This window comes from Alosa pseudoharengus, unplaced genomic scaffold (genome assembly GCF_046254945.1).
Source record: "Alosa pseudoharengus isolate Yale_2024_CS ecotype anadromous, Long Island Sound unplaced genomic scaffold, YU_APseudo_1.1 YU_APseudo_1.1_scf_30, whole genome shotgun sequence".
Classification (NCBI taxonomy): Eukaryota; Metazoa; Chordata; class Actinopteri; order Clupeiformes; family Clupeidae; genus Alosa; species Alosa pseudoharengus.
This window is the reverse complement of record NW_027468719.1, coordinates 1,112,146-1,135,153: the sequence shown is the minus strand read 5'-3', so window position 1 is coordinate 1,135,153 and position 23,008 is coordinate 1,112,146. Positions and strand designations below refer to the sequence as shown.

Below are 23,008 nucleotides of genomic sequence, written 5' to 3'. Positions count from 1 at the left end.
CAGATTGTCCAAAGAATGTACATCATAACTTTTCCAAATTGTTAGATTTTTGTGTGACTAGATCATTCAAGATTATATTGTGTTGTCTGAACAGACCTATTTAGATGAAGTGTACAGTAAAAACATACTGGTTAGCGCTTCGGACTTGTAACCGGAGGGTTGCCGGTTCGAACCTCGACCAGTAGGCACGGCTGAAGTGCCCTTGAGCAAGGCACCTAACCCCTCACTGCTCCCCGAGCGCCGCTGTTGTTGCAGGCTGCTCACTGCGCTGGGATTAGTGTGTTCTTCACCTCACTGTGTGTTCACTGTGTGCTGAGTGTGTTTCACTAATTCACGGATTGGGATAAATGCAGAGACCAAATTTCCCTCACGGGATCAAAAGAGTATATACTTATACACACACACAGACACACAACACACACACACACACACACACACACACACTGAATTTCTTCATTTACTCCTCCAGGAGGTGCACTGCTTCCAGATCTCAGAATTGTGCTGCTGGGATTTCAAAATGCTGGGAAGAGTTCATCAGGAAACACCATCCTGGGCAGAGAGGAGTTTCAGCCTGGACAGAGATCTGCTGTTTGTGTAAAGAGACAGGGAGATGTAGCTGGCAGGCAGGTCACTGTGGTGGAGGCTCCAGGATGGCACAGTCATTATCAGGTTAAATGTAGTCCTGAAATGACCAAAAGAGCTATTCAGCTTAGTCCAGGTTTGTGTGACCAGGGACCCCATGTGTTCCTATTGGTCACACGAGCAGACATATCATTTACCGAAAATCAGAGAATATCAGCCCAGCAACACTTGGACCTTCTTAGTGAGAAAGTCTGGAGTCACACCATAGTGCTGTTCACTCATGGAGACTGGCTGGGAGACACAACCATTGAGCAGTACATTGAGAGTGAAGGAGAGAGCCTTCATTGGCTAGTTGAGAAATGTTGCAACAGATATCATGTTCTTAAAAATGAAAACAGGACTGATGTCAGTGAAATCACAGATCTCCTCGAGAGGATTGAGGAAATGGTTGCAGGTAACAGTAGCTGCCACTATGAGATGGACAGCAAGCGACTGGAGGAAATAAAAGAAAGGATGAGGAAAGAGGATGAGAGAGCAAAAGAGAGAGTGATGACTGTGGAAAAGAAAAGACGACACCTTCAGTCACTGAAACGTGAGTTGGCTTGTGTCTGATCTGCTTTCTAATGGGAGAAAAAAAGTATGTAAATATTATATTGAATAGTGCAATAATTAAGTTAAAGGAACTGTATGTAGGATTTTGGCCAAAACTGGTACTACAATCACTTTCAAAATACTGTAGAGCGGTGTACACCGCAGATGTGGTAACTAGAGCAGAGCTGGCAACCCAGATGCCGAAACACTACTGACTTTGTGATTACTAGATAGGTGGAGGGTGGCGGATCAGGCTAAAACACAAATATGTAAACATCAACATCAGTTGAGGGCTGCAACTTCACTTTTTTAAATGACGATATCCTGGCCGGACTACTTTTGTCAGTGATATAAGTATTTGAAATTAGCATGATTTCCTAATGTCTAGTGACAAATAAGGGCCATTTTATGATTAATTGAATTACATTTCTTACATACGGTTCCTTTAAAGCTTGAAAAAAAAAAACACAATTATATGGCTATGGTCACACAATGACATTTTAAAGGTATTGTAGTGCAACTCATTACACATCACATCACATCACATCACATTGCTTTTGTGAAACCAAGTAAAGGCTAAATTCAGCCAGGATAAGCAAAAAATCCCAGCTTTATCCGTTATAAATGGTGTAAAAGTCCGGCTTTAGAAACTAAAAGGCCTACCACGTATTGCTTCTACCTGAACACTAAAACACATGTGATTTCACTAATTATCTGATCTACCTGGGTTTGGAGTTTTGCTATGTGGCAGGACTTTTACTTTCTGAAGATGGACTTTTACACCTCTGTCCGTTCTGAAGGATGTGTTAATTATTAAGGTTGTGTGAAATACACCTCTGCATCTCTTACAGCCCTTTTAATACTGCAAATAAATCAACAAATTTTTTCTATGTTGAATCTAATCCAATCTGATCTATTGTACATTACAGAAGAATCAACTCCCATGTCACAGTTCAGAGTTGTTCTGCTGGGATACAGATATTCTGGGAAGAGTTCATCAGGAAACACCATCCTGGGAAGAGAGAAGTTTGAACTGAAGAGAACAGCTCAGTGTGTGAAGAGACAGGGAGAATTAGCAGGCAGACAGGTCACTGTAGTCGAGGCTCCGGGATGGTTCAGGAATGTGAACCTCATAAACACTCCTGAGCTCACTAAACAGGATATAGTGCTCAGTGTGTCTCCAGGACCACATGCTGCCCTACTTGTCATAGATATTGATCATTCTTTCACAATTGAAAAAAGAATAAATATTCAACAACACCTGGAGCTTCTCGGTGGTATTGTCCGGAGTCACACCATGGTGCTGTTTACCTGTGGAGACTGGCTGGGAGACACACCTATTGAGCAGTATATTGAGAGTGAAGAGGCACTGCAGCCTCTAGTACAGAAATGTGGGAACAGATATCATGTCATCAACAATAAGAATAGGACAGATGATCAGGTCACAGAGCTTCTGGAGAAGATAGAAGAGATGGTAGCAGGAAACAAAAACTGTCACTTTGAGATGGACGGAAAGAGACTGGAGGAAGTGAAGGAGAGGAGGAGGAATGAAGAACAGAGAGCAACAGAGAGACTGATGAAGGTGGAGAAGCAAAGACAACGCCTCCAGTCACTGAAGCGTGAGTATTTAACAATCTTCATCTCTAGCTTATGAAATATTGAATCAAATATATCATAATATTAATTCTTATGGCCATGGAAGAAATTAGTAAAATAGTAAAGTTAGTAAAATTAAAGCAACACTGCATTGGCTTGTTATTTTTGGTTTTATCTTCAAATTCATTTTGATATCATGTGCATCACATGTAAACACATGTGCCGTTCCCACTAACCATCCAGAATGTGCACTATTGTTCTGTGTTCCGGGGCGTAAGTCCCCGTGAAAATGAAAGAAAAGTTTACACATCACGCCATTGTCAGCTGTATCACCAAAGATGCACCAACATTTAGCAGTGCCATTAGGGCTGTAAGTGGTGTGTACAAGGTGTACATGCACTTTAGGTGGTCAGTTCACTAGATTTAAACCAAAACTCCTTACTGCTGCTCAAAGTCCACAAAGTTCTTAAGATAACATGGTCATATAATGTCAAAAATGTTTATATATTCTTTTCAGCAGGACATTTATCACCACGGTCAGAGCTGAGAGTTGTGCTGTTGGGATACAGAACATCTGGGAAGAGTTCATCAGGAAACACCATCCTGGGCAGAGAGGAGTTTGAACTGAAGAGAAGAACAGCTCAGTGTGTGAAGAGACAGGGAGAAGTAGCAGGCAGACAGGTCACTGTAGTCGAGGCTCCAGGATGGTGGAAGAAGGTCAAGCTGAAAGACACTCATGAGCTCGCTAAACAAGAGATTGTGCTCAGTGTGTCTCTGTGTCCTCCAGGACCTCACATTCTCTTACTGCTGGTAAAAGTAGCTCATTCTATCACGCAGGATGTCATTAGAAACATCCAAGAACATCTGGAGATTCTCAGTGACAGAATGTGGAGTCACACCATGGTGCTGTTTACCCGTGGAGACTGGCTGGGAGACACAACCATTGAGCAGTACATTGAGAGTGAAGAACACCTCAGATATCTGGTAGAGAAATGTGGGAACAGATATCATGTTCTCAACAATAAAGACAAAAGTGACAGAACACAGATCACAGAGCTGATGGAGAAGATGGAGGAAATCATCTCTGGAAAAAGTGGATGTCACTTTGAGATGGACAGAAAGAGATTGGAGGAAGTAAAGGAGAGGAGGAAGAGAGCAACAGAGAGACTGATGAAGGTGGAGAAGCAAAGACAACACCTCCAGTCACTGAAGTGTGAGTTGTGTTGTATTTTCTGTGTTTTGTACTTAACAAACTGAGCTTTTTCATAGCAAAAATAAATGTTCAACGCTCTTCATAATTATCTAGCGTATTAAACATTGAATCAAATATGTCTTAATATTAATTCTAATGGCCATGGAAGAAATTAGTAAAATAGTAAATTTAGTGAAATTGAAACAACACTGTGCATTTGCTTTACACTTCATATGCTAGTTTTCATCTGCCTGTTATTTATTTTATGTTTCATCTTCAAATTCATTTTGATATCATGTGCATCACATGAAAACACATGTGCCTTTCCCACTAACCATCCAGGATGTGCACTACAGTTCTTAGTTCCGGGGCGTTAGTTCCCTGTGAAAATGAAAGAAAAGTTTATACATCAGGCCATTGTCAGCTGTATCTCCAAAGACGCACCAACATTTAGCAGTGCCAGTGGGGCTGTAAGTGGTGTGTACAAGGTGTACATGCACTGTAGGTGGTCAGCTCACTAGATTTAAACCAAAACTCCTTACTGCTGCTCAAAGTCCACAAAGCTCTTAAGATAAAATGGTCATATAATGTCAAATTTATTTATATTCTTTTCCTCAGTTAATTTATCACCACAGTCAGAGTTCAGAGTTGTGCTGCTGGGATACAGAACATCTGGCAAGAGTTCATCAGGAAACACCATCCTGGGCAGAGAGGAGTTTGACCTGAAGAGAAGAACAGCTCAGTGTGTAAAGAGACAGGGAGAAGTAGCAGGCAGACAGGTCACTGTAGTCGAGGCTCCAGGATGGTGGAGTGATATCAACCTCAAAGACACTCCTGAGCTCACTAAACAGGAGATTGTACTCAGTGTGTCTCTGTGTCCTCCAGGACCTCACATTCTGTTACTGCTTGTGCAAGTTGCTGATTCCATCACACAGGATGTCATTAGAAACATCAAAGAACATCTGGAGCTTCTCAGTGACAGAGTCTGGAGTCACACCATGCTGCTGTTTACCTGTGGAGACTGGCTGGGAAATGCAACCATTGAGCAGTACATTGAGAGTGAAGAACACCTCAGATATCTGGTAGAGAAATGTGGGAACAGATATCATGTTCTCAACAATGAGGACAAAGGTGACAGAACACAGATCACAGAGCTGATGGAGAAGATGGAGGAAATTATCGCTGGAAACGGAGGCCTTCACTTTGAGATGGACAGAAAGAGACTGGAGGAAGTGAAGGAGAGGAGGGAGAAAGAAGAAGAGAGAGCAACAGAGAGACTGATGAAGGTGGAGAGGCAAAGAAAACACTTCCAGTCACTGAAGCGTGAGTATTTAACAATCTTCATCTCTAGCTTATGAAACATTGAATCAAATATATTATAATATTAATTCTTATGTCCATGGAAGAAATTAGTGAAATAGTAAAGTAAAAATTGAAGCAACACTGCATTTGCTTTACAATTGATGGGCTAGTTTTTATCTGCCTTTTATTTTTGGTCTTCAAATTCATTTTGATATAATGTGCATCACATGTAAACACATGTGTCGTTCCCACTAACCATACAGGATGTGCACTATAGTTCTGTGTTCCGGGGCGTAAGTCCCTGTGAAAATGAAAGAAAAGTTTACACATCAGGCCATTGTCAGCTGTATCGCCAAACATGCACCAACATTTAGCAGTGCCAGTGGGGCTGTAAGTGGTGTGTACAAGGTGTACATGCACTTTAGGTGGTCAGTTCACTAGATTTAAACCACAACTCATTACTGCTGCTTAAAGTCCACAAAGTTCTTAAGATAAAATGGTCATTTAATGTCAAATATATTCATGTATTCTTTTCAGCAGGAAATGTATCCCACCAGTCAGAGTTCAGAGTTGTGCTGCTGGGATACAGAATATCTGGGAAGAGTTCATCAGGAAACACCATCCTGGGCAGAGAGGAGTTTGACCTGAAGAGAAGAACAGCTCAGTGTGTGAAGAGACAGGGAGAAGTAGCAGGCAGACAGGTCACTGTAGTCGAGGCTCCAGGATGGTGGCCTAATATCAACCTCAAAGACACTCCTGAGCTCACTAAACAGGAGATTGTGCTCAGTGTGTGTCCTCCAGGACCTCACATTATCTTACTGATTGTACGATTAGCTGATTCCATCACGCAGGATGTCATTAGAAACATCCAAGAACATCTGGAGCTTCTCAGTGACAGAGTCTGGAGTAACACTATGGTGCTGTTTACCTGTGGAGACTGGCTGGGAGACACAACCATTGAGCAGTGCATTGAGAGTGAAGAACACCTCAGATATCTGGTAGAGAAATGTGGGAACAGATATCATGTTCTCAACAATCAGGACAAACGTGACAGAACACAGATCACAGAGCTGATGGAGAAGATGGAGGAAATTATCTCTGGAAACGAGTGCCGTCATTATGAGGTGGACAGAAAGAGACTGGAGGAAGTAAAGGAGAGGAGGAAGAGAGCAACAGAGAGACTGATGAAGGTGGAGAGGCAAAGACAACACCTCCAGTCACTAAACGGTGAGGATTTAACAATCTTAATCTCCTGCCTATGAAACATCGAATCAAATATATCATAATATTAATTCTTATGGCCATAGAAGAAATTAGTAAAATACAGTAGTAAATTTAGTGAAATTGAAGCAATACTGTGCATTTGCTTTACACTTGATAGGCTAGTTTTTATCTGCCTACACATGTGCCGTTCCCATTAACCATCCAGGATATGCACTATAGTTCTGTGTTCCGGGGCGTAAGTCCTTGTGAAAATGAAAGAAAAGTTTACACATCAGGCCATTGTCAGCTGTATCGCCAAACATGCACCAACATTTAGCATTGCCAGTGGGGCTGTAAGTGGTGTGTACAAGGTGTACATGCACTTTAGGTGGTTAGCTCACTAGATTTAAACCACAACTCCTTACTGTTGCTTAAAGTCCACAAAGTTCTTAAGATAAAATGGTCATTTAATGTCAAATATATTTATGTATTCTTTTTAGCAGGGAATTCATCCCCGCGGTCAGAGTTCAGAGTTGTGCTGCTGGGATACAGAACATCTGGCAAGAGTTCATCAGGAAACACCATCCTGGGCAGAGAGGAGTTTGACCTGAAGAGAAGAACAGCTCAGTGTGTGAAGAGACAGGGAGAAGTAGCAGGCAGACAGCTCACTGTAGTCGAGGCTCCAGGATGGTGGGTGGATTTCAGCCTCAAAGACACTCCTGAACTCACTAAACAGGAGATTGTGCTCAGTGTGACTTTGTGTCCTCCAGGACCTCACATTCTCTTACTGCTTATAAAAGTAGCTAATTCTTACACACAGGATGACATTAGAAACATCCAAGAACATCTGACATTTGTTGGTAACCAAGTCTGGGGTCACACCATGGTGCTGTTTACCCATGGAGACTGGCTGGGAGACACAACCATTGAGCAGTACATTGAGAGTGAAGAGGCCCTGCAGTCTCTAGTAGAGAAATGTAGGAACAGATATCATGTCCTCAACAATCAGAACAGAGATGACAAGCAGGTCACACAGCTGCTGGAGAAGATTGAGGAGATGGTAGCAGGAAATGGTGGACGTCACTTTGAGGTTGAGAAAACTCTTCTTCAGGAGGTGGAGAACAAGAGGAGACGTCTTACTACAAAAGCGGAGGACAGAGAGACAAGAGCTTACAAACAGGACGCTATGTTTAAATTTGTCATGGGTAAGTTGTTTTTTAGGCAAATCAACAGACATAATTAGCTATTTGTTATAATTGAAATACTGTATGCATGACATTATGGGAAAGCAGGGATAAGTTCATGTGAAATTGGAGTATAGAGGAGTAAACACATATTTGGTGATATTCCCATGTCATCATCCTATGTTAATACACACACTGACAATGACTGTATGTGTGTGTGTATTATCATCATATGTTAACACTGTGTGTCGGCGGTTGTGTGCGTGTGTGCACGCATGTGTGTATATTAATACAATTAATTCGCTTAACTCCCAGACAGTGTTGTAAAAAGTACTAGCAATACTTGAGTAAAAGTACAAGTATCGTACTAGAAAAAGACTTTGGTAGAAGTGAAATTTACCTTTTAGAATACTACTTAAGTAAAAGTCTTAAAGTATCTGATATATACTGTACTTAAGTATCAAAAGTAATTTTCTGATATTTAATGTACTTAAGTATTTGAAGTAAAAGTAAAAAGTAAGCGGTTTTATTTTTAACTTTTATTATGAACTTTATTTTGGCTTTCTTATAGTAAAGCATAAAGCATATTCATATATATTCCCATATCTTCTTAATCTCACTCATCAAACCAAAATCACATTCTTTTCTAGGACTTTTCAGGCACAATTATCTTAAGTTAAAGAACAAACAGCATATTTTTAGAGCTGACATCAAAGAAAAAAATAAACAGAAATTTCACTTTTGTATGAACTTCAGGTAAAAATGAAAAATAAATAACTTATTTCTTTTAAAAAAATGACCTGCTGGTAGGGAGACCATTTTGGTCATGTGGTATGAGCATTTCTAGGGCGTACTCCCCAGGTCACCATCTCACTCTCACACACACACACAGGCCACCTATGTCCAGCAGCTACTAATATGCCAGTCATTAGTTGAAACTGAAAAGGTGTCTGTTCATCTTCAAAAGAAGCTGGTTTTCAAAGTTGCCAGAATTTAGTGCCCAGGAGTTTCAGGCCCAAGACCGGCCCACGTTTTCCATAGTGGTGGAAATTGGATAAATAAAGCAACATTTCAGCTCTTACTATCCTGTAGTTTTTATTAGTACCATGGTTCAACAAATGTGTAGGTCATTCACTTCAACTGAGAAGTTAACAAAAAATGTTCCACTATTCCACAAGTTAACAAAAACAGAAAGAAAGAAAAAAAGAAAGAAAGAAAGAAAGAAAGAAAGAAAGCATTTGAAATGTAGCCTATCCCACGCTTCCACAAAGAGGCATATTGAACTAGTGTTTAGGCTACATGTTTTTTGCATGGGTAGGCTATATTGTTGTTTGGTGATTTAGCCTACTCCTTTACTACACCCTCTTCTGAGCAAACAAGGCATATAGGTTTATCATGTAGGGTAATTGCTCTTTCTTATATTAAATAACTTTAATTTATCCTCTCTACTTGTCCCCGTATCTGAGAAAACTTTTTGGAAAAGACGGGCTATATGGAACCAAGTACCAACTCTTTTTGGGAGGGGAGAACTCCCTCACGTACAGTAGGCTACAACCCATGCAGAGGCATTGCATTGGTGTCATGCACAGAATGTGGAACGTGTCCTACTTTAAGAAAAGATAGACTAACGTGACCAATGTCAATATTTTTTTCCTTGACCGGCCCAAAAGTGAAGCGGCCCACCGAGAATTCTCCCGATTACTCCCCCGGGCCTGATTCAGTCTTACTCTTCTTGGACTGAAGACAAGTCCTGCGATGCTAAATAGCCTTTCACAGGCCGCTGAGGCAGGTAGCGGGGTGTTCAGCTTCACAGAAGCTGCCAATGTACAGAAACATTTCTTGCAAATACGGACACGGGTGTATGACGTTAACTTCACCACGACCCTGTTCACCACTACCGTCGGGGTGGTCGTCTATGATAACGGGAGGTCCTCCAGTAGATGCTCGTACTCATGGCGGTTTCAGTTGTGCGTCTTCCTCCTTTAGCAACAAACACACGCTGAAATAGTGTGCGCGGCGTGCGGAGCGTGCGTAATGCAATCTAGGAGCAGTGATTCGCCAAAGCTCCCTTATTGCAATCGCACACATTTCTTCTAATTTTATGTTTTAGTAACGAGTAACGAAGATGCTTAGTGGAAATATAACGGAGTAAAAGTATATATTTTATCTAGGAAATGTAGTGGAGTAAAAGTGAAAGTTGCCATAAATTGAAATAGCGAAGTAAAGTACAGATACGTGAAATTTCTACTTAAGTACAGTAACGAAGTATTTGTACTCCGTTACATTACAACACTGCTCCCAGAAGAAGGCATGTAGCCGAAACACGTTGATAATAAAGGCTTTTTAACTTTTTCAATAGAGAGTGCCTTGGAGTTTCTTGATTCTTGACATTAATCAATTGTTTTACAGGTGAACTACAGCCTCTCTCTGGGATTAAGGTGATGCTCCTGCGGTATGTTGAGAAGTTCACTTCCGAACAAGACACAGACCGTGACAGAGGAAAGATGGCAGGAGTCACGCTTCACTGTGAGGAGAAGATCAGGGGAGATCAAGAGATCACTATAGTTAGGATGACACCAAGTAAGAAAACTCTAGAAGATACTAAAGCAGAGTTGGTGTCTCTGTGTGATCCTGGTCCACATGCATTTGTACTGAGAGTCGACACTGATCTTCACTTCACTGAGAGAAGAAGGAAACAATTCCAGACACATCTGGGGCTTCTGAGGAACAGAGTTTGGGATCACGCCATAGTGATGTTTGACTCCTCTGATGACCTGACTGTAGACAGGAACATTGAAGAGTACATTGAAAGTGAAGGAGAGGCCCTGCAGTGGCTGGTTGAGAAATGTGGGAACAGGTATGTTCACTGGACAGGTGAGGAGAGCTGGCCAGGTGTACTGAAGAAGGTTGATGAGTTAGTGGTTCTCAATGGAGGAAGCCATTTCCAGTATGAGGAAGGGAGGACAAATGAGACCACAGCAGCAGACTGGAAGATGGATGTGCAGCAGCTGGAGGACCTGAAGGAGGAGAATGACCTGGTGAAGAGCATCGAGCCTCCCCTCATGGGTCAGTTGTGGTTTTGGTTAATTTGATGAGGACAGTGAGCTTAACATGACCAGTTACCAGATTGTCCTTGGCAACCACACTACAGTTTTTCTTGGTGCATTTCTCAAATCATTTTGCACTGCTTTGGTGCATTTCTTGAATCATTTTGCACATTTGCACAACAGCTAGTACATTTCTCAAAACAATTAGTGCAAACTGCACTGCATAGTGGATAATCTCCATCTTACTCAAAATGCTTTTGTCTCATAAGAAAATATTCATGTCAATGAAATGGTCAGTGCAATCAAAATGACAAGGCATGATGCCATTGTATATGTCAAGATAGTGAAACTGTTTTTACAAATGACAAATGGCAAATATACAGTAAAATACCCCTTGGTCAGAGCTGTGCACCACTACATCTTTCTATAGACCGGTTTCAGGTCCCTAACAACCGTTGTTAAGGACGAACTCGGAGGACAAGCAAACCCAGAGCCATAGCAATACATTGAGAGAAAGACGCAAGGAGCTTGAAAATTGTTAAAAGCAGACGGAAATTCCCCTGTGTGGTACAGGAGACATTTCATTTTTTTTGTGATGTGTCCATTCAAAGCTAAAAATGTTTAAAACGCCAATAAAGTAGGCAGGCCTAGGTGCTAGACATTTGGATACGAAGCATGCATTATGAAGCTACGAAGTTATGCCACAAATGTTATCTTTATGCTCAAGAGGAAAAATTCAAGTCATGTAGGCTAAATAACATAGGGTAGTGACCAGGGTAGGAATTTCATGGCGGCCACCACGGCCATGGCCGTCGTTGCCTCTTGTGTTGGCCGTGAGGCCCCTTTGAAAATCAGAGGTTTACAGGCCACGGTGGCCTTGGTGCCCCCTTCTTTCAATATTCTGCTTTGCGTCCTACTAATAGCTATTTTTATTTAGCCTGTGGCCTGTCAAAATAATCTTAGCATTCACAACGGAAATTAATTTAGTCTTTTACGCAGTGGAGAAAGTGACAGCGCAAGAAAGAAAGTGCGTCCAAATTCACCTACCGTATTCATCTCAGTTGAACTACTCGGAGTAGCCTATTCATCACACAGACATCACAAGTATCACATGAAAGAGCCTTTTCTCAGCTTTTAAACGGTGTTACTCGATAATTGCTGAGTTTAACGGTTCGCGAGAAAAGTAAATAATATAATTCAATTTAATCATACATTCTACTGAAGGTTTTGCGTCCCATGATCTCCCTACCCATTCATCTCGGTGGAATACTTCACGAACCCTTCTTTTAACACACGACAAACCATATATCAGAATAAACAGCAGACCTTACCGAACACAAAGGTGTAAAGCAGTCCCCTGTACAGTTAGCCGTTCCAGAGTAATCCAGTTTTGAATTTGAATTTGCAGTAAATTTCGACATGCATGGATGTCTCCAAATTTGGGCTTTACGTTTTACAATGTGTTTAAATTGTTCCACATGATTTCATAACGGTCCAAATACAAAATAAATGTTACAAATATCGCCTAGATATTGGTAAATCAGAGGACAGCTGACTGAGTTTGTGAAAGTAGCCTTAGCCTAATGATCACAAAATGCTAAGCATGCATCTAGGCTATTTGAGTTTCTTAAAGCTGAGCTGTTAAATTGTTCAATACATGATTTTATAACAGGCCAAATATAAAATAAATGTTATATATAGCCTAGATATCTTAGATGATCAGATGATTTACAGTTCTATGTAATATGTCATGTTTCATGTTTTTGTAATGTTTCATACAGTGATGCAGGTCTGCAGTGAATAGGCTAAATAAAACTTTGGTCATTTTTATAGCCTACTACTGTATAGTTAACTTTGGCCTTGGTGCCCTGATGTGGCCTTTGTGCCCCCCACCAAATATGCCCAACTGAAGGCCAAGTGGCCTTGCCCCCAGAATGGTGAAATTCCAAGCCTGGTAGTGACGTTAACAAAGTGTTTTTTTTTATCATATTCCTCAGCATATCATTTTAATGAGAGACTTATGATCCATGAGAACGGAGGCTAACGTTAGCCTATATTTCACGCAAATGACAATATGCAGGGTAGCTTCTAGCCTAAAGTTAAAGTTGACACTCCATTTGAGTTGTTTGTTTTAAAAAAGAAGACATGGGCTTGCAAGTAACGTTATTGCATAGGCCTACTATAAGGTAGCCTAACTTATAGCTAATCCGTCATAGGCTCCTGTCCTGTCAGTTAAAGGAAAATTCCGGTTTTTAGCACTTTAAGGCCCTTTTCTGGTTTGTTTTGGATGAACTAGAGTGGTGGACACCGAAATGTTGACTATTGGTCCTGTCTCGACTTTTCGGACTCGTTTTGAATCGCCTTTTCACTTCTCAGGGTGGTTATTATCTCATATTACTGCTGGACACAAGAGTATGTTGTCTATGCGGCAGTTTTCAAGGACGATCAGTTAATCCACATGGGCTGCATAATTTGTGGCCATCTGTAATGTGGCATCTGATTGACTTGTTCATGAACAAGTGGCTGGAAGTGAGTGTGAGCATCTTTTGAACACTCCTATTTCATAACAATTCATAGTTTTTGATACTTTTGATAGTTCGAACATGTTAAACTCAAATGTACAAATGTATGATTTTGCATGACCATTGGGACCGAAATTCCCAGCTACTGACATAACTTGCTAATTGCATTGCCCTGTTCTAAACCACTCTAATACAAATGAATACAACTACAACAAATACATACATATAAAGTGATGTTTATTGTTCAATGTGTGGTATTAAATGACAATGCAATGCTGAATTTTATTTCTGGATAAAACGTGTGTTTTGTTTTCAGTGACAGGTGATGACAAATCTGAAAAAACCTCTGGCTATGGCACGTTCATCTCAGACACAGCATCTGAAGCCCCCTCAGATCAACACTCTCTGATGTCAGGAGCTACCAGCTCTGGGATTGGCTCTTTAACATCTGGAAGACTGGGATGTCACAAAAAGTGTGAGGATCTTAACAATTTAAAATTCATATATTTAAATTAATACACTTAAACAAAAATATATATCCAAGAATGACATTTATTGAGGCTGTAGATCATCTCAGCCAAATGTATGAACAAATGTGCACGTTTGCTTATTGTTTTCTATATACAGTACCCTCCAGAATTGTTGGCACCTTTGGTAAAGTTGACTAAAAACAGGTGCCAGTAATTCTGGAAGGTATTTTGGAGTGCCTCAATATAGGGCCTTATGTCTGACTCCCATGTTTAGTGGTGATACATTATCAAATTAAGCAAGTTATGTCAACATTTCCTGGTTGCCATCTTTGACATTGAATGCAATCGCAGAACAGGAGATAACAGCGTGTTATGATCACTGAGCTGACTAAACTTCTCCGGACCTGAATCAAAATATGCTGAAAAAACTCACTCTCTCTCTCTCTCACACCCACACACACATACACACACACACACACACACACACACACACACACACACACACAGCTCAGAGCAGCCATGCGTCTATCCAGTCTATCCGTTTTTTGTAGGCGATCCCTACCCAGTTTTAGAAAACCTCCAATCCAACATACTTTATACAGTAAGTTGGGATCCCATGAATCAGCTGTGTCTGATTTTGTCACATGAAGGTTTCACTGGTCTGACTACAGGTATAACTCCATACTGACAAACATACTGACTTCCACACCATGGTCTCATATTTTTGCTCATCTTCTGTCCAATATGTCTATTGTGTCCTATAGACAAACATTTCAGCCAGTTATCTGATTTCATTTCCTGAGATGCCTTTTTAAGCATGAAGGAAAAAATCATGGCAATGAATCTGTATTTCATATTCTACCTACATGAAAGCATTTATTTTATTTTAGAAATGGGCAGAAATGGGACTGTGGGTTAGGTTGATACATTTTTAATATCTCAATGTAATTCAGTCACAAAAAGGAGACCATGTATTTTGTATTATTTTCACAGTTGACAAAGTCCCAGAGCCATCAAATGTCATTAGGGAAGATTCCTCAGAAGACACTTTTCTGGACCGGGAGGATTTGGATTCTGTAGACAATCCTGACTGGAGGAGAGACATGAGAGAACTGTCTGATAATATGGCTGAGTACGAAGATTTAGATTTACATTTACATTGATTTTATGATCTTAATGAATCCATGCTTGATTACAGGCACTCCAATTTAGCCATAGTTTGTTTGGTTGTGCTAATTTACTTTCTTTGTGGACCCAATACCTTAAGAATTGTTCAGCCACCATGTCAGTTTGTAATTAAAATCTGTGCTCTTAAAGGTTGGACATTTCATCAGGCAAAATTCTGTGTCAGCATTTCAAACAAACAAACTGCTGCAAATCCTGTGAAGACAAAGGTGAAAACACCTCACACTGGATTCTGATGGAACCCTCTGTTTCCATGGAAACAGGAGTCCCAGTGTATAAACACAGCTCTCCACCAGGAAGTTTTGAGTGCACAGCTTCTGGTTTGCGCTGGGTGTGTGCGGTTGAAGTCTCTCTACAGTATCACTTTAGTGACCCCCATGTATTCAGAGCAGAGCTTGCCATGTTGCAGTATGAGCCAATTGGTCCCTTGATGGACATCAAAGTGCTCTCAGGTGAACTGTTGGAGGCTCATCTGCCCCATTTTGCCTGTCTGGAAGGTTCAGACTCCTCTCTTAGAGAGGCTGTGAGAGTTCTGCATGGGGTCAACAGCAGTGTGACTCTAGAGAAATGTGAGCTGACCCGCTTCCACGCAAAGCTCCTCAAGCCCTCCTTCTCACTGACAGAAGTCCTGGTGAAATTTGGAATCCCAATGAAAGCCCATCTGGATGTGTTAATCTACCGCACCAGAGTGACGCCCCTGGTTCTACTCACATATATCGTGCCACGGGATGCTTCCATGATTCAGGCCGTTGAGGAGGATTTACGAGAGACACAAGATGCTAAGAAGATCAAAACACATCGACCGGATATGTCCATTTGGATGCACACAAAGTTTAGCCTGAAGTCATCTGCCAGCCATGCTAGAAGTTCCCCACCAGAGATCACCCTAAAATACATCAGACCTCCTGACCTATTCCGGGTGGTCATTGATAAAGCAGATGACTGTTTTGATTTGGAGCTGATCAGTGAAGGGCAGTCCATATGGAAAGCTACATTGGAAAGCTTTGAATTTGGTGAGACTGGAGAAATGGCATGCAGTCATGAAATGCCCTCAGCAGCATCCAGACGTTCCCGAGTCATGACCCACAGAGAGGTGGCTTACACAAGCAGAGCTGCCAGGACTGATGAGGAAGAAGGGAAAATGGCCTCCATGTCACACAAAGGTATATAATCCAACGCTGACCTTTATAAAAAACAATTATGTACAGAATAAAACATTTGAAAGATATTTTAAACCTAGAAGTTTGTTCTTGTTTTGCATTGAACATGATTTGGATTCAGGTAACTACAAAATCTTACTTAGGTAGAGCATAGCAACAGTAGAAGCTAATGTCAAAAGTCAACATCTTATGTTAATGATCTCGTTCTAGATCGACTGTTTATGATTCGTCCTGATCTCATCAAGAAAACATCGGGAGCTCTACTCCGAGATCTGTTGGATGAACTTCAAGCTCCGCCTCGTGTGATAAGCAGCAGGGAGGCAGAAGACGTCCTGCAGAGGACCAGCGTGCTGCAGGACCAGGTGACCTCCCTCATCGACATGGTGCTTAAAAAGGGGGACAGAGCATGTGGCATCATGCTGTCCCTCCTAAAAGAACTGGACAGTTACCTTTATCAAGACCTCGGCCTGTAAAAACAAAGCGTGTAGCATGCATGGTTTCCCTGCAGGTGAGAGAGGAGGCTGCATCATATCATGACTTCACTGTACAGACAATATGACAACTCGGAAAGAGATCAAAAGATCGATGTACGTTTAATGTATGACCAATATGTTCATCACATAACTCTGATACTTTATGATAAATTGTTATTGAAAAGACATGTTCTGCTTTCCACTTGTCACTGTTTTATTTTTAGAACCTATTAGAGCTTCTACCAGCTCTTGGATTATATGCATTTGTACCTAGTATTTTGAACAATATCTATGTGTATTCTATAATCTATGTCTATAATTTATGGTTATATATGTAATCTATATAATCTAGCTAATGTTTTTGTTTTCTCAGTTAATGCTTTTTAGGTTATTTCACAATTTTATGTAGATGTTAATTTATGCATTATAATGTTTCTAACCACCAAAAAAATTAATACAATTGGGGGCTTGTGAGCCTTTCAAAAGACTGGGGTCCAAAGTTGTTCTCTTTGAAGGATGGGTCTGGGTCATAAGTATACGTATATACTCTTTTAATCCCATGAGGGAAATTTGGTCTTTGCATTTATCCCAATCTGGGAATTAGTGAAACACACTCAGCACACAGTGAACACACAGTGAAGTGAAGCACACACTAATCCCAGCGCAGTGAGCAGTGGGGGAGCAGTGAGGGACATCCGTGGCTGGAATAAACATGTATAGCTCTTAGTTTTATGCAGGCGGAGAGGGTGAAGGAAAGCTACTGTAGTAGCCATATTATGAATGTTATTTACACAGTCGCATTCCTGGGTAATGATGCACAGACACTTGCATTGCATGCAGTGCTGCACGCATCTCGTTCACTTTACATGGGCTTAAGTGAATTGTGGTTCTGTTGTGTTGCTTTTTTCCCGTCACCTCCATCAAAAAAGTTGCAAAATCTTCAACTTTTGCTGCACCAATGGACAGCAACACAAGGCACCAGCCAATCAAATTGTGGTTATGCATCAAGGCATAGGCTACACCAGTGTTTTTCAACCACTGTGCCGGGGCACACTAGTGTGCCGTGAGAGATCATCAGGTGTGCCGCAGAAAATTACCCAAATGTCACTCACTGGTCCAAAAAAGCAACTGTTGTATCAAAGAATTTATAACCACATGCTCTCATTGATTGTATGATTGCACTATTTGTGGTATGCAGGCATTGTACAATGGGGGCCCCATATCCAGTATTCACAGAATCATCACATATCCAGTTCATAACAACAATTAAATTAAATTAGATATAGTCACCTACAAATGAAACAGAGGGCACTTGTTTTATTGAGCAGGTCTTGCATAGAAGCCATAATAAGGCCATATCTGTGTATTATTTGAAATTTTAGGCTATGGTATGTTTATTTTTTCTTCACACAGGATGTTAGTGTGCCGTGGGACATTTTAAGTGTCAAAAGTGTGCCGTGGCACAAAAAAGGTTGAAAAACACTGGGCTACACCATAGTACACACCCCCTTCTGTCAGGAGAAGCCAAAGGCATGCAGTAACGCAACGCAACTGTCAGTTGCACTTCTTTTGGGGAAGCTGTCTGCAGTCCTCTCTGCATGGATAATCCTGTGTCATATGGTCCCATTGAACCATTTCAAATAGGTTGCAGTGATGTGTCCTTGCAGTAGCAGCAGTTATGAACTGCAAGGCAGAATGATAAACAACATCCAGTTTTTTTCAATGATGATGCATGCATGTATATTATATCACCATAATCTAATATTGATATTACATTAATACACAGGATTAGATGTTAAAATCCTTTGTGCCAAAATCCAAGGTAAAAACACATTCAGAAGCCCCTGCTCAAGTTTAACTTTAAAAAGCACACTACCCACAAATCCGCCAACAAATGGTCACAAGCACAATACAAATGGCCTATCCAACAGCAGTAGCCTATATAGTATGCGGCATGTCATTGGGGTTATCAAGTGGGCACCCTCATTCACCGATGTTTCGTTAAGTTAGGCCCACAACACCTCATGAAGGCTTAACAGTGAAACCAGCGTCCTGGAGACACTCCCCTCCATGCTGCTACCATATTACCACATTGAAATGTCCAATACCCAAAATACTCTTAACCAGCCCAGGCATGGTCAAGGTTGGCCAGGTTGGTCCATCCCGTTGATGTGGACTGAACCATAACCATAACAAACCTTGGCCAACAAACCATCACCCTAGGCACAGCCCATCACAAACACAAAACAAATTAGCCAGTTAGCTTAGCCCGTTAGCTTAGGCCCCATCCCAAACACAAAACAAATTAGCCAGCAGTTAGCTTACGACCCCATGCTGCCACCATATTACCACAACAAGCATCCAAATACCCTTAACCAACCTAGGCATGGTCTAAGTTGGCTAGGTCGGTCCGTCCCGTTAATGCAGACTGAACCATAAACCATAAAGAACCTTAGCCAAGTACCATCAACCTAGGCACAGTCCATCACAAACACAAAACAAATGAGCCAGTTAGCTTACCTTAGCTTGCGCCCCAGGGAGGGTAACTTCTCCTTACCCACGACCAAAACAAATGAGCCAGTTAGCTTACCTTAGCTTGCGCCCCAGGAAGGGTAACTTCTCCTTACCCACAACCATTCGCTTGCCCGTTTTGCTGCTAAAGACATGTTACTAACCACCTGCCTTAGACTTCGACCACAAATGCCCAATTCAGACAGCAAGCCAATAGCAGATCTGGCCACAAACCCACGTGCACCGATTTCAATAGGCCTTAATCGTGCACTCCAACCTCGCTTAGCTGCCTCCTCTGCTACCCCAGGAAGGGTAACTTCTCCTTACCCACAACCATTCGCTTGCCCGTTCTGCTGCTAAAGACATGTTACTAACCACCTGCCTTAGACTTCGACCACAAATGCCCAATTCAGACAGCAAGCCAATAGCAGATCTGGCCACAAACCCACGTGCACCGATTTCAATAGGCCTTAATCGTGCACTCCAACCTCGCTTAGCTGCCTCCTCTGCTATTTCAGTGTATTTAGCTCTCTTCAGCTCATTGGCCACTTACACTCTGTCTTCCCAAGGAACAGTGAGTTCAATGAAGTAAACTATCTTCTCTGAATCCGACCATAGAATACTAAGTAGCTTAGTATTCACTATATGTGGAGGTACCGCCATCTGCTGGCCAAGATCAACCTTCATTTCCCAGCCCGCCCCATTTTTCAACTGACCGGTTTTACACCTGGCCTTCGCGGAACAAGGTTTATCCCCCTGACGTACAAAGTTAATTTGCCTTACCCCTTTACTAGCTGCTAATGAATTGACTTCTCTTCTTTTATCCTCTATTGCCGCTGCCACACATTTCAATACCTGGTTATGACGCCACGTATACCGCCCCTGGGTGAGACTTACCTTGCATCCTGATAGGATATGGTGGAGACTGCCCACACACGAGCAGAGTATGCATTTATCATCCTCACCAAACCATTGACTTAAATTATTGGGAGATGGGAGCACATCATATGTAGCACCTAACATAAATCTGATCTTACCAGCTTCCATGCCCCATAGATCTTTCCATTTAATCCGTCTTTTTTCCACCCCTTCCCAGTTCACCCACTGCCCTTGTTTTGCCTGCGACACTGCCTTAGTACATCTTACAGCCTCCTCCTGTCTATGCATTTCCTCCACTACCATTTTCCTCTTTTCTCCTGCAGAAGCCTTACTCCACAAGGGTTTACTTGCACCCACCCCTAGACCCCCCCGCCCGTGCTGCACATGGCCCATTATACCCCTATGCTTCAATGCTGATTGAGCTTGCTTAACTGCCTGCTCTGGGTTCCACTTCCTCCCTGCATTAACTGTGGGTGCAACTTTCCTCACCACTGGGTCCTTGGACTGAGTAAGAGTCAATTCCAATCTAGCCTTAGCACACTTAAATTCCTCTGTCAGACTAGATATTGGCAACTCTACAATACCCTTCCCATACAAGGCTACACTGCTTAAGCAGCGTGGGACGAGCCATTTTCTGACAAAGGAGTTGATCATTTTTTCCAACCTTTCTACCTTTGACAGAGGAACTTCATAAACTGTCAATGGCCACATTAGCCGAGGCAACAAACCAAACTGCAAACACCACAGCTTGAGCTTACCTGGCAGCCCCGACTTGTACATTTTTGCAATACCTTGCCTAGTGACCTGTCTCAAGTCTTCAACCTGTGATTTATCACTAAGGCTTGCATCATACCACCTTCCCAGACTCTTCACTGGTTTCTCCAGAACTGTGGAAATCACCTCCTTATTTATAGCAAACTTCTTATCTGTTACCTTCCCTTTAATAATTGAGAGACTCCTAGACTTACTTGGTTTCACCTTCATTCTGGCCCATTGCAGATTACTATTTAACTTACCCAGCAACCTGTTGGTGCATGGAACGGTTGTCGTCAAGGTTGTCATGTCGTCCATAAAAGCCCGATTCGGGGGGAGGCGTGGCCCTCCCTGCAACTTCTCCCCGCCCACTACCCATTTTGAGGCCCTAATGATGACCTCCATTGCCATTGTAAAAGCAAGTGGGGAGATGGTACATCCGGCCATGATTCCTATCTCAAGTTGTTGCCAACCTGTGGTGTAATCAGCTGTAGTAAAACATAATTGAATATCCAGAAAGTATGCTTTTACTAGGCTTTTAATGCTACCTGGGATTCTGAAATAATCAAAGGCCTCCCACAACAGACTATGCGGCACAGACCCAAAAGCATTAGCCAAATCCAAGAACACAACGTGCAGGTCTCTCTTCTCACGCTTTGCTAATTGAATTTGGTGCCAAATCATGCTGGTATGCTCTAAGCACCCGGAGAAGCCAGGAATTCCAGCTTTTTGCACCGTGGTATCAATTAGTTTATTCCTTTCAAGGTAATTTGTCAGTCTCCGTGCCACCACACTGAAGAAAACCTTCCCTTCAACATTCAGTAGACTAATTGGCCTAAATTGATTAATCTCCACTGCGTCCTTTTCTTTGGGAATAAATATTCCCCCAGCCCTCCGCCAAGCCTTGGGAATACTCTGCTTTTTCCAAACTATCTTCATTAATTGCCATAAAAATCTTAAAACATCTGGTGCACTCTTATACAACCGGTAGGGCACTCCATTAGGTCCCGGGGCTGAAGAGGCCCTTGCACGTTTTATTACTTCTTGCACCTCTCTCCACCTTGGTGGACTATCGTCGCATTGGCTACTTAATTCAACAATAGGTGGGATATCAGCAGGAAGTACCATCTCCCTGAACATCTCCCTATCTTTGTGCACTCCCTCTAAATACTCCTCAAGCTTCTGCTTAGGTTCCAAAAGACTACCACTCTTCTGCATTACGAATAAAGACTTAACAAACTTAAATGGGTCTTTATAGAATGCTAGTCGGGCTCGTGATTTCTTCTTCCTATTTTTCCTAATATTTTCAGCTCTTCTTAGCACTACCAACCGCTCCCTCACATCTGCCTGTAGACAGTCAATACCTTCCTTCTCATCATCTGTAGCTTTTCTCCACTGCTTCTTAAGCTGCCTCCTCTCCTTGATAAGTTTATCTATCTCCTGCTGGCGCCTAGATTTAACTACCTCATGTTGCCGTTTTGTCCTTCTCTCAATAGTCCCAAATCTTTCCTTACCATAGCTATAAATAATGTCTCCCATTTTCTCTAATTTGCTTTCAGCCGTCCCCTTGAGCTGACCCAGGATACTGACCAAATCACTATTAACATCTTCCCACATTCTACATTCTGCTGCGCCTGGCCATCTTACCCCAGGCCTATGACCATTAATCTTCTCCCTCCTTGGCTGACTGGCCTCTCTTTCTGCCTCAGTGCTAGAACTTACCTCAACAACAGGGGTACTGATGTCCTGCGAACTGTGGGTTTCTTCCTGTCGCTGAACTTCAACCGACTGACTTGATGCACTTCTTAAGAAATAGCTATCAATGCGGGGACCCTGTGTTCCCTCTACCAAGCACTTTTTCCCTTGATGAATTTTCAGGCCCTTTAGACTTGTAACCTTCTGCCAACCACACACACACATCTGCAGCTTTTTCTCAGTTTTCTCTGAACTAGTGGCTTCCACAAACCAGTCCCTCCAGGATTTCGCGATGTTGCGATCGCAACAATTAACGCAAATTCAGCAAATCCTCGTGAATTCTGGGCGACCTCGCAATTTTGTCCAAACACTGCAACTTTTTCGCAAATTTGGCCAATCATCATGGTTTCCCCGTGAAATTTCACCTACCACAACAGTCCCTCGCGCAGAATATGAGTCAGATGCCACACTCACTTCTGCAGACACCAGAGACTTGTTCACTCCTCTGCAGTTTTGATGACAATAAATAGAAGGCTAACATTAATGATCTGCTTTACTTGCATCTATCAACCTGGTGTTACTAACCTGCCTAGGCTATGAAAGTAAGTTAATTAAGGCTTACTTGGTTTACTGACATTTGAGTAGGCTATAATATGCAACCCA

General features: G+C 42.0%; 2 protein-coding genes across 2 annotated transcripts; both read left to right on the top strand.

The window, feature by feature from the left end:
- Positions 1 to 1,013: 1,013 nt before the first annotated feature.
- LOC143101173 (uncharacterized) lies at positions 1,014 to 10,038 on the top strand. The gene is made up of 7 exons (XM_076264575.1): positions 1,014 to 1,174; positions 2,103 to 2,792; positions 3,287 to 3,982; positions 4,580 to 5,284; positions 5,801 to 6,490; positions 6,967 to 7,671; positions 10,010 to 10,038. Exons 1-7 carry the CDS (start codon positions 1,027 to 1,029, stop codon positions 10,036 to 10,038), a joined length of 3,663 nt encoding a protein of 1,220 aa, XP_076120690.1. The 5' UTR covers positions 1,014 to 1,026.
- Positions 10,039 to 10,064: 26 nt separating this feature from the next.
- On the top strand, positions 10,065 to 16,859 carry LOC143101201 (uncharacterized). The gene is made up of 5 exons (XM_076264617.1): positions 10,065 to 10,716; positions 13,536 to 13,694; positions 14,683 to 14,821; positions 15,007 to 16,037; positions 16,245 to 16,859. The coding sequence occupies exons 1-5, from the start codon at positions 10,092 to 10,094 to the stop codon at positions 16,505 to 16,507; spliced, it is 2,217 nt and encodes a 738-aa protein (XP_076120732.1). The 5' UTR covers positions 10,065 to 10,091; the 3' UTR covers positions 16,508 to 16,859.
- Positions 16,860 to 23,008: the final 6,149 nt, after the last annotated feature.

Bases quoted from the DNA above. Each gene is read 5' to 3' on its own strand.
- LOC143101173 (XM_076264575.1), top strand. From the start codon at position 1,027: ATGGTTGCAGGTAACAGTAGCTGCCACTATGAGATGGACAGCAAGCGA. The intron at 1,175-2,102 runs GTGAGTTGGCTT...TGTACATTACAG, and splicing joins ACACCTTCAGTCACTGAAAC to AAGAATCAACTCCCATGTCA. The intron at 3,983-4,579 runs GTGAGTTGTGTT...TCTTTTCCTCAG, and splicing joins ACACCTCCAGTCACTGAAGT to TTAATTTATCACCACAGTCA.
- LOC143101201 (XM_076264617.1), top strand. From the start codon at position 10,092: ATGCTCCTGCGGTATGTTGAGAAGTTCACTTCCGAACAAGACACAGAC. The intron at 14,822-15,006 runs GTACGAAGATTT...GTGCTCTTAAAG, and splicing joins CTGTCTGATAATATGGCTGA to GTTGGACATTTCATCAGGCA. The intron at 16,038-16,244 runs GTATATAATCCA...ATCTCGTTCTAG, and splicing joins GGCCTCCATGTCACACAAAG to ATCGACTGTTTATGATTCGT.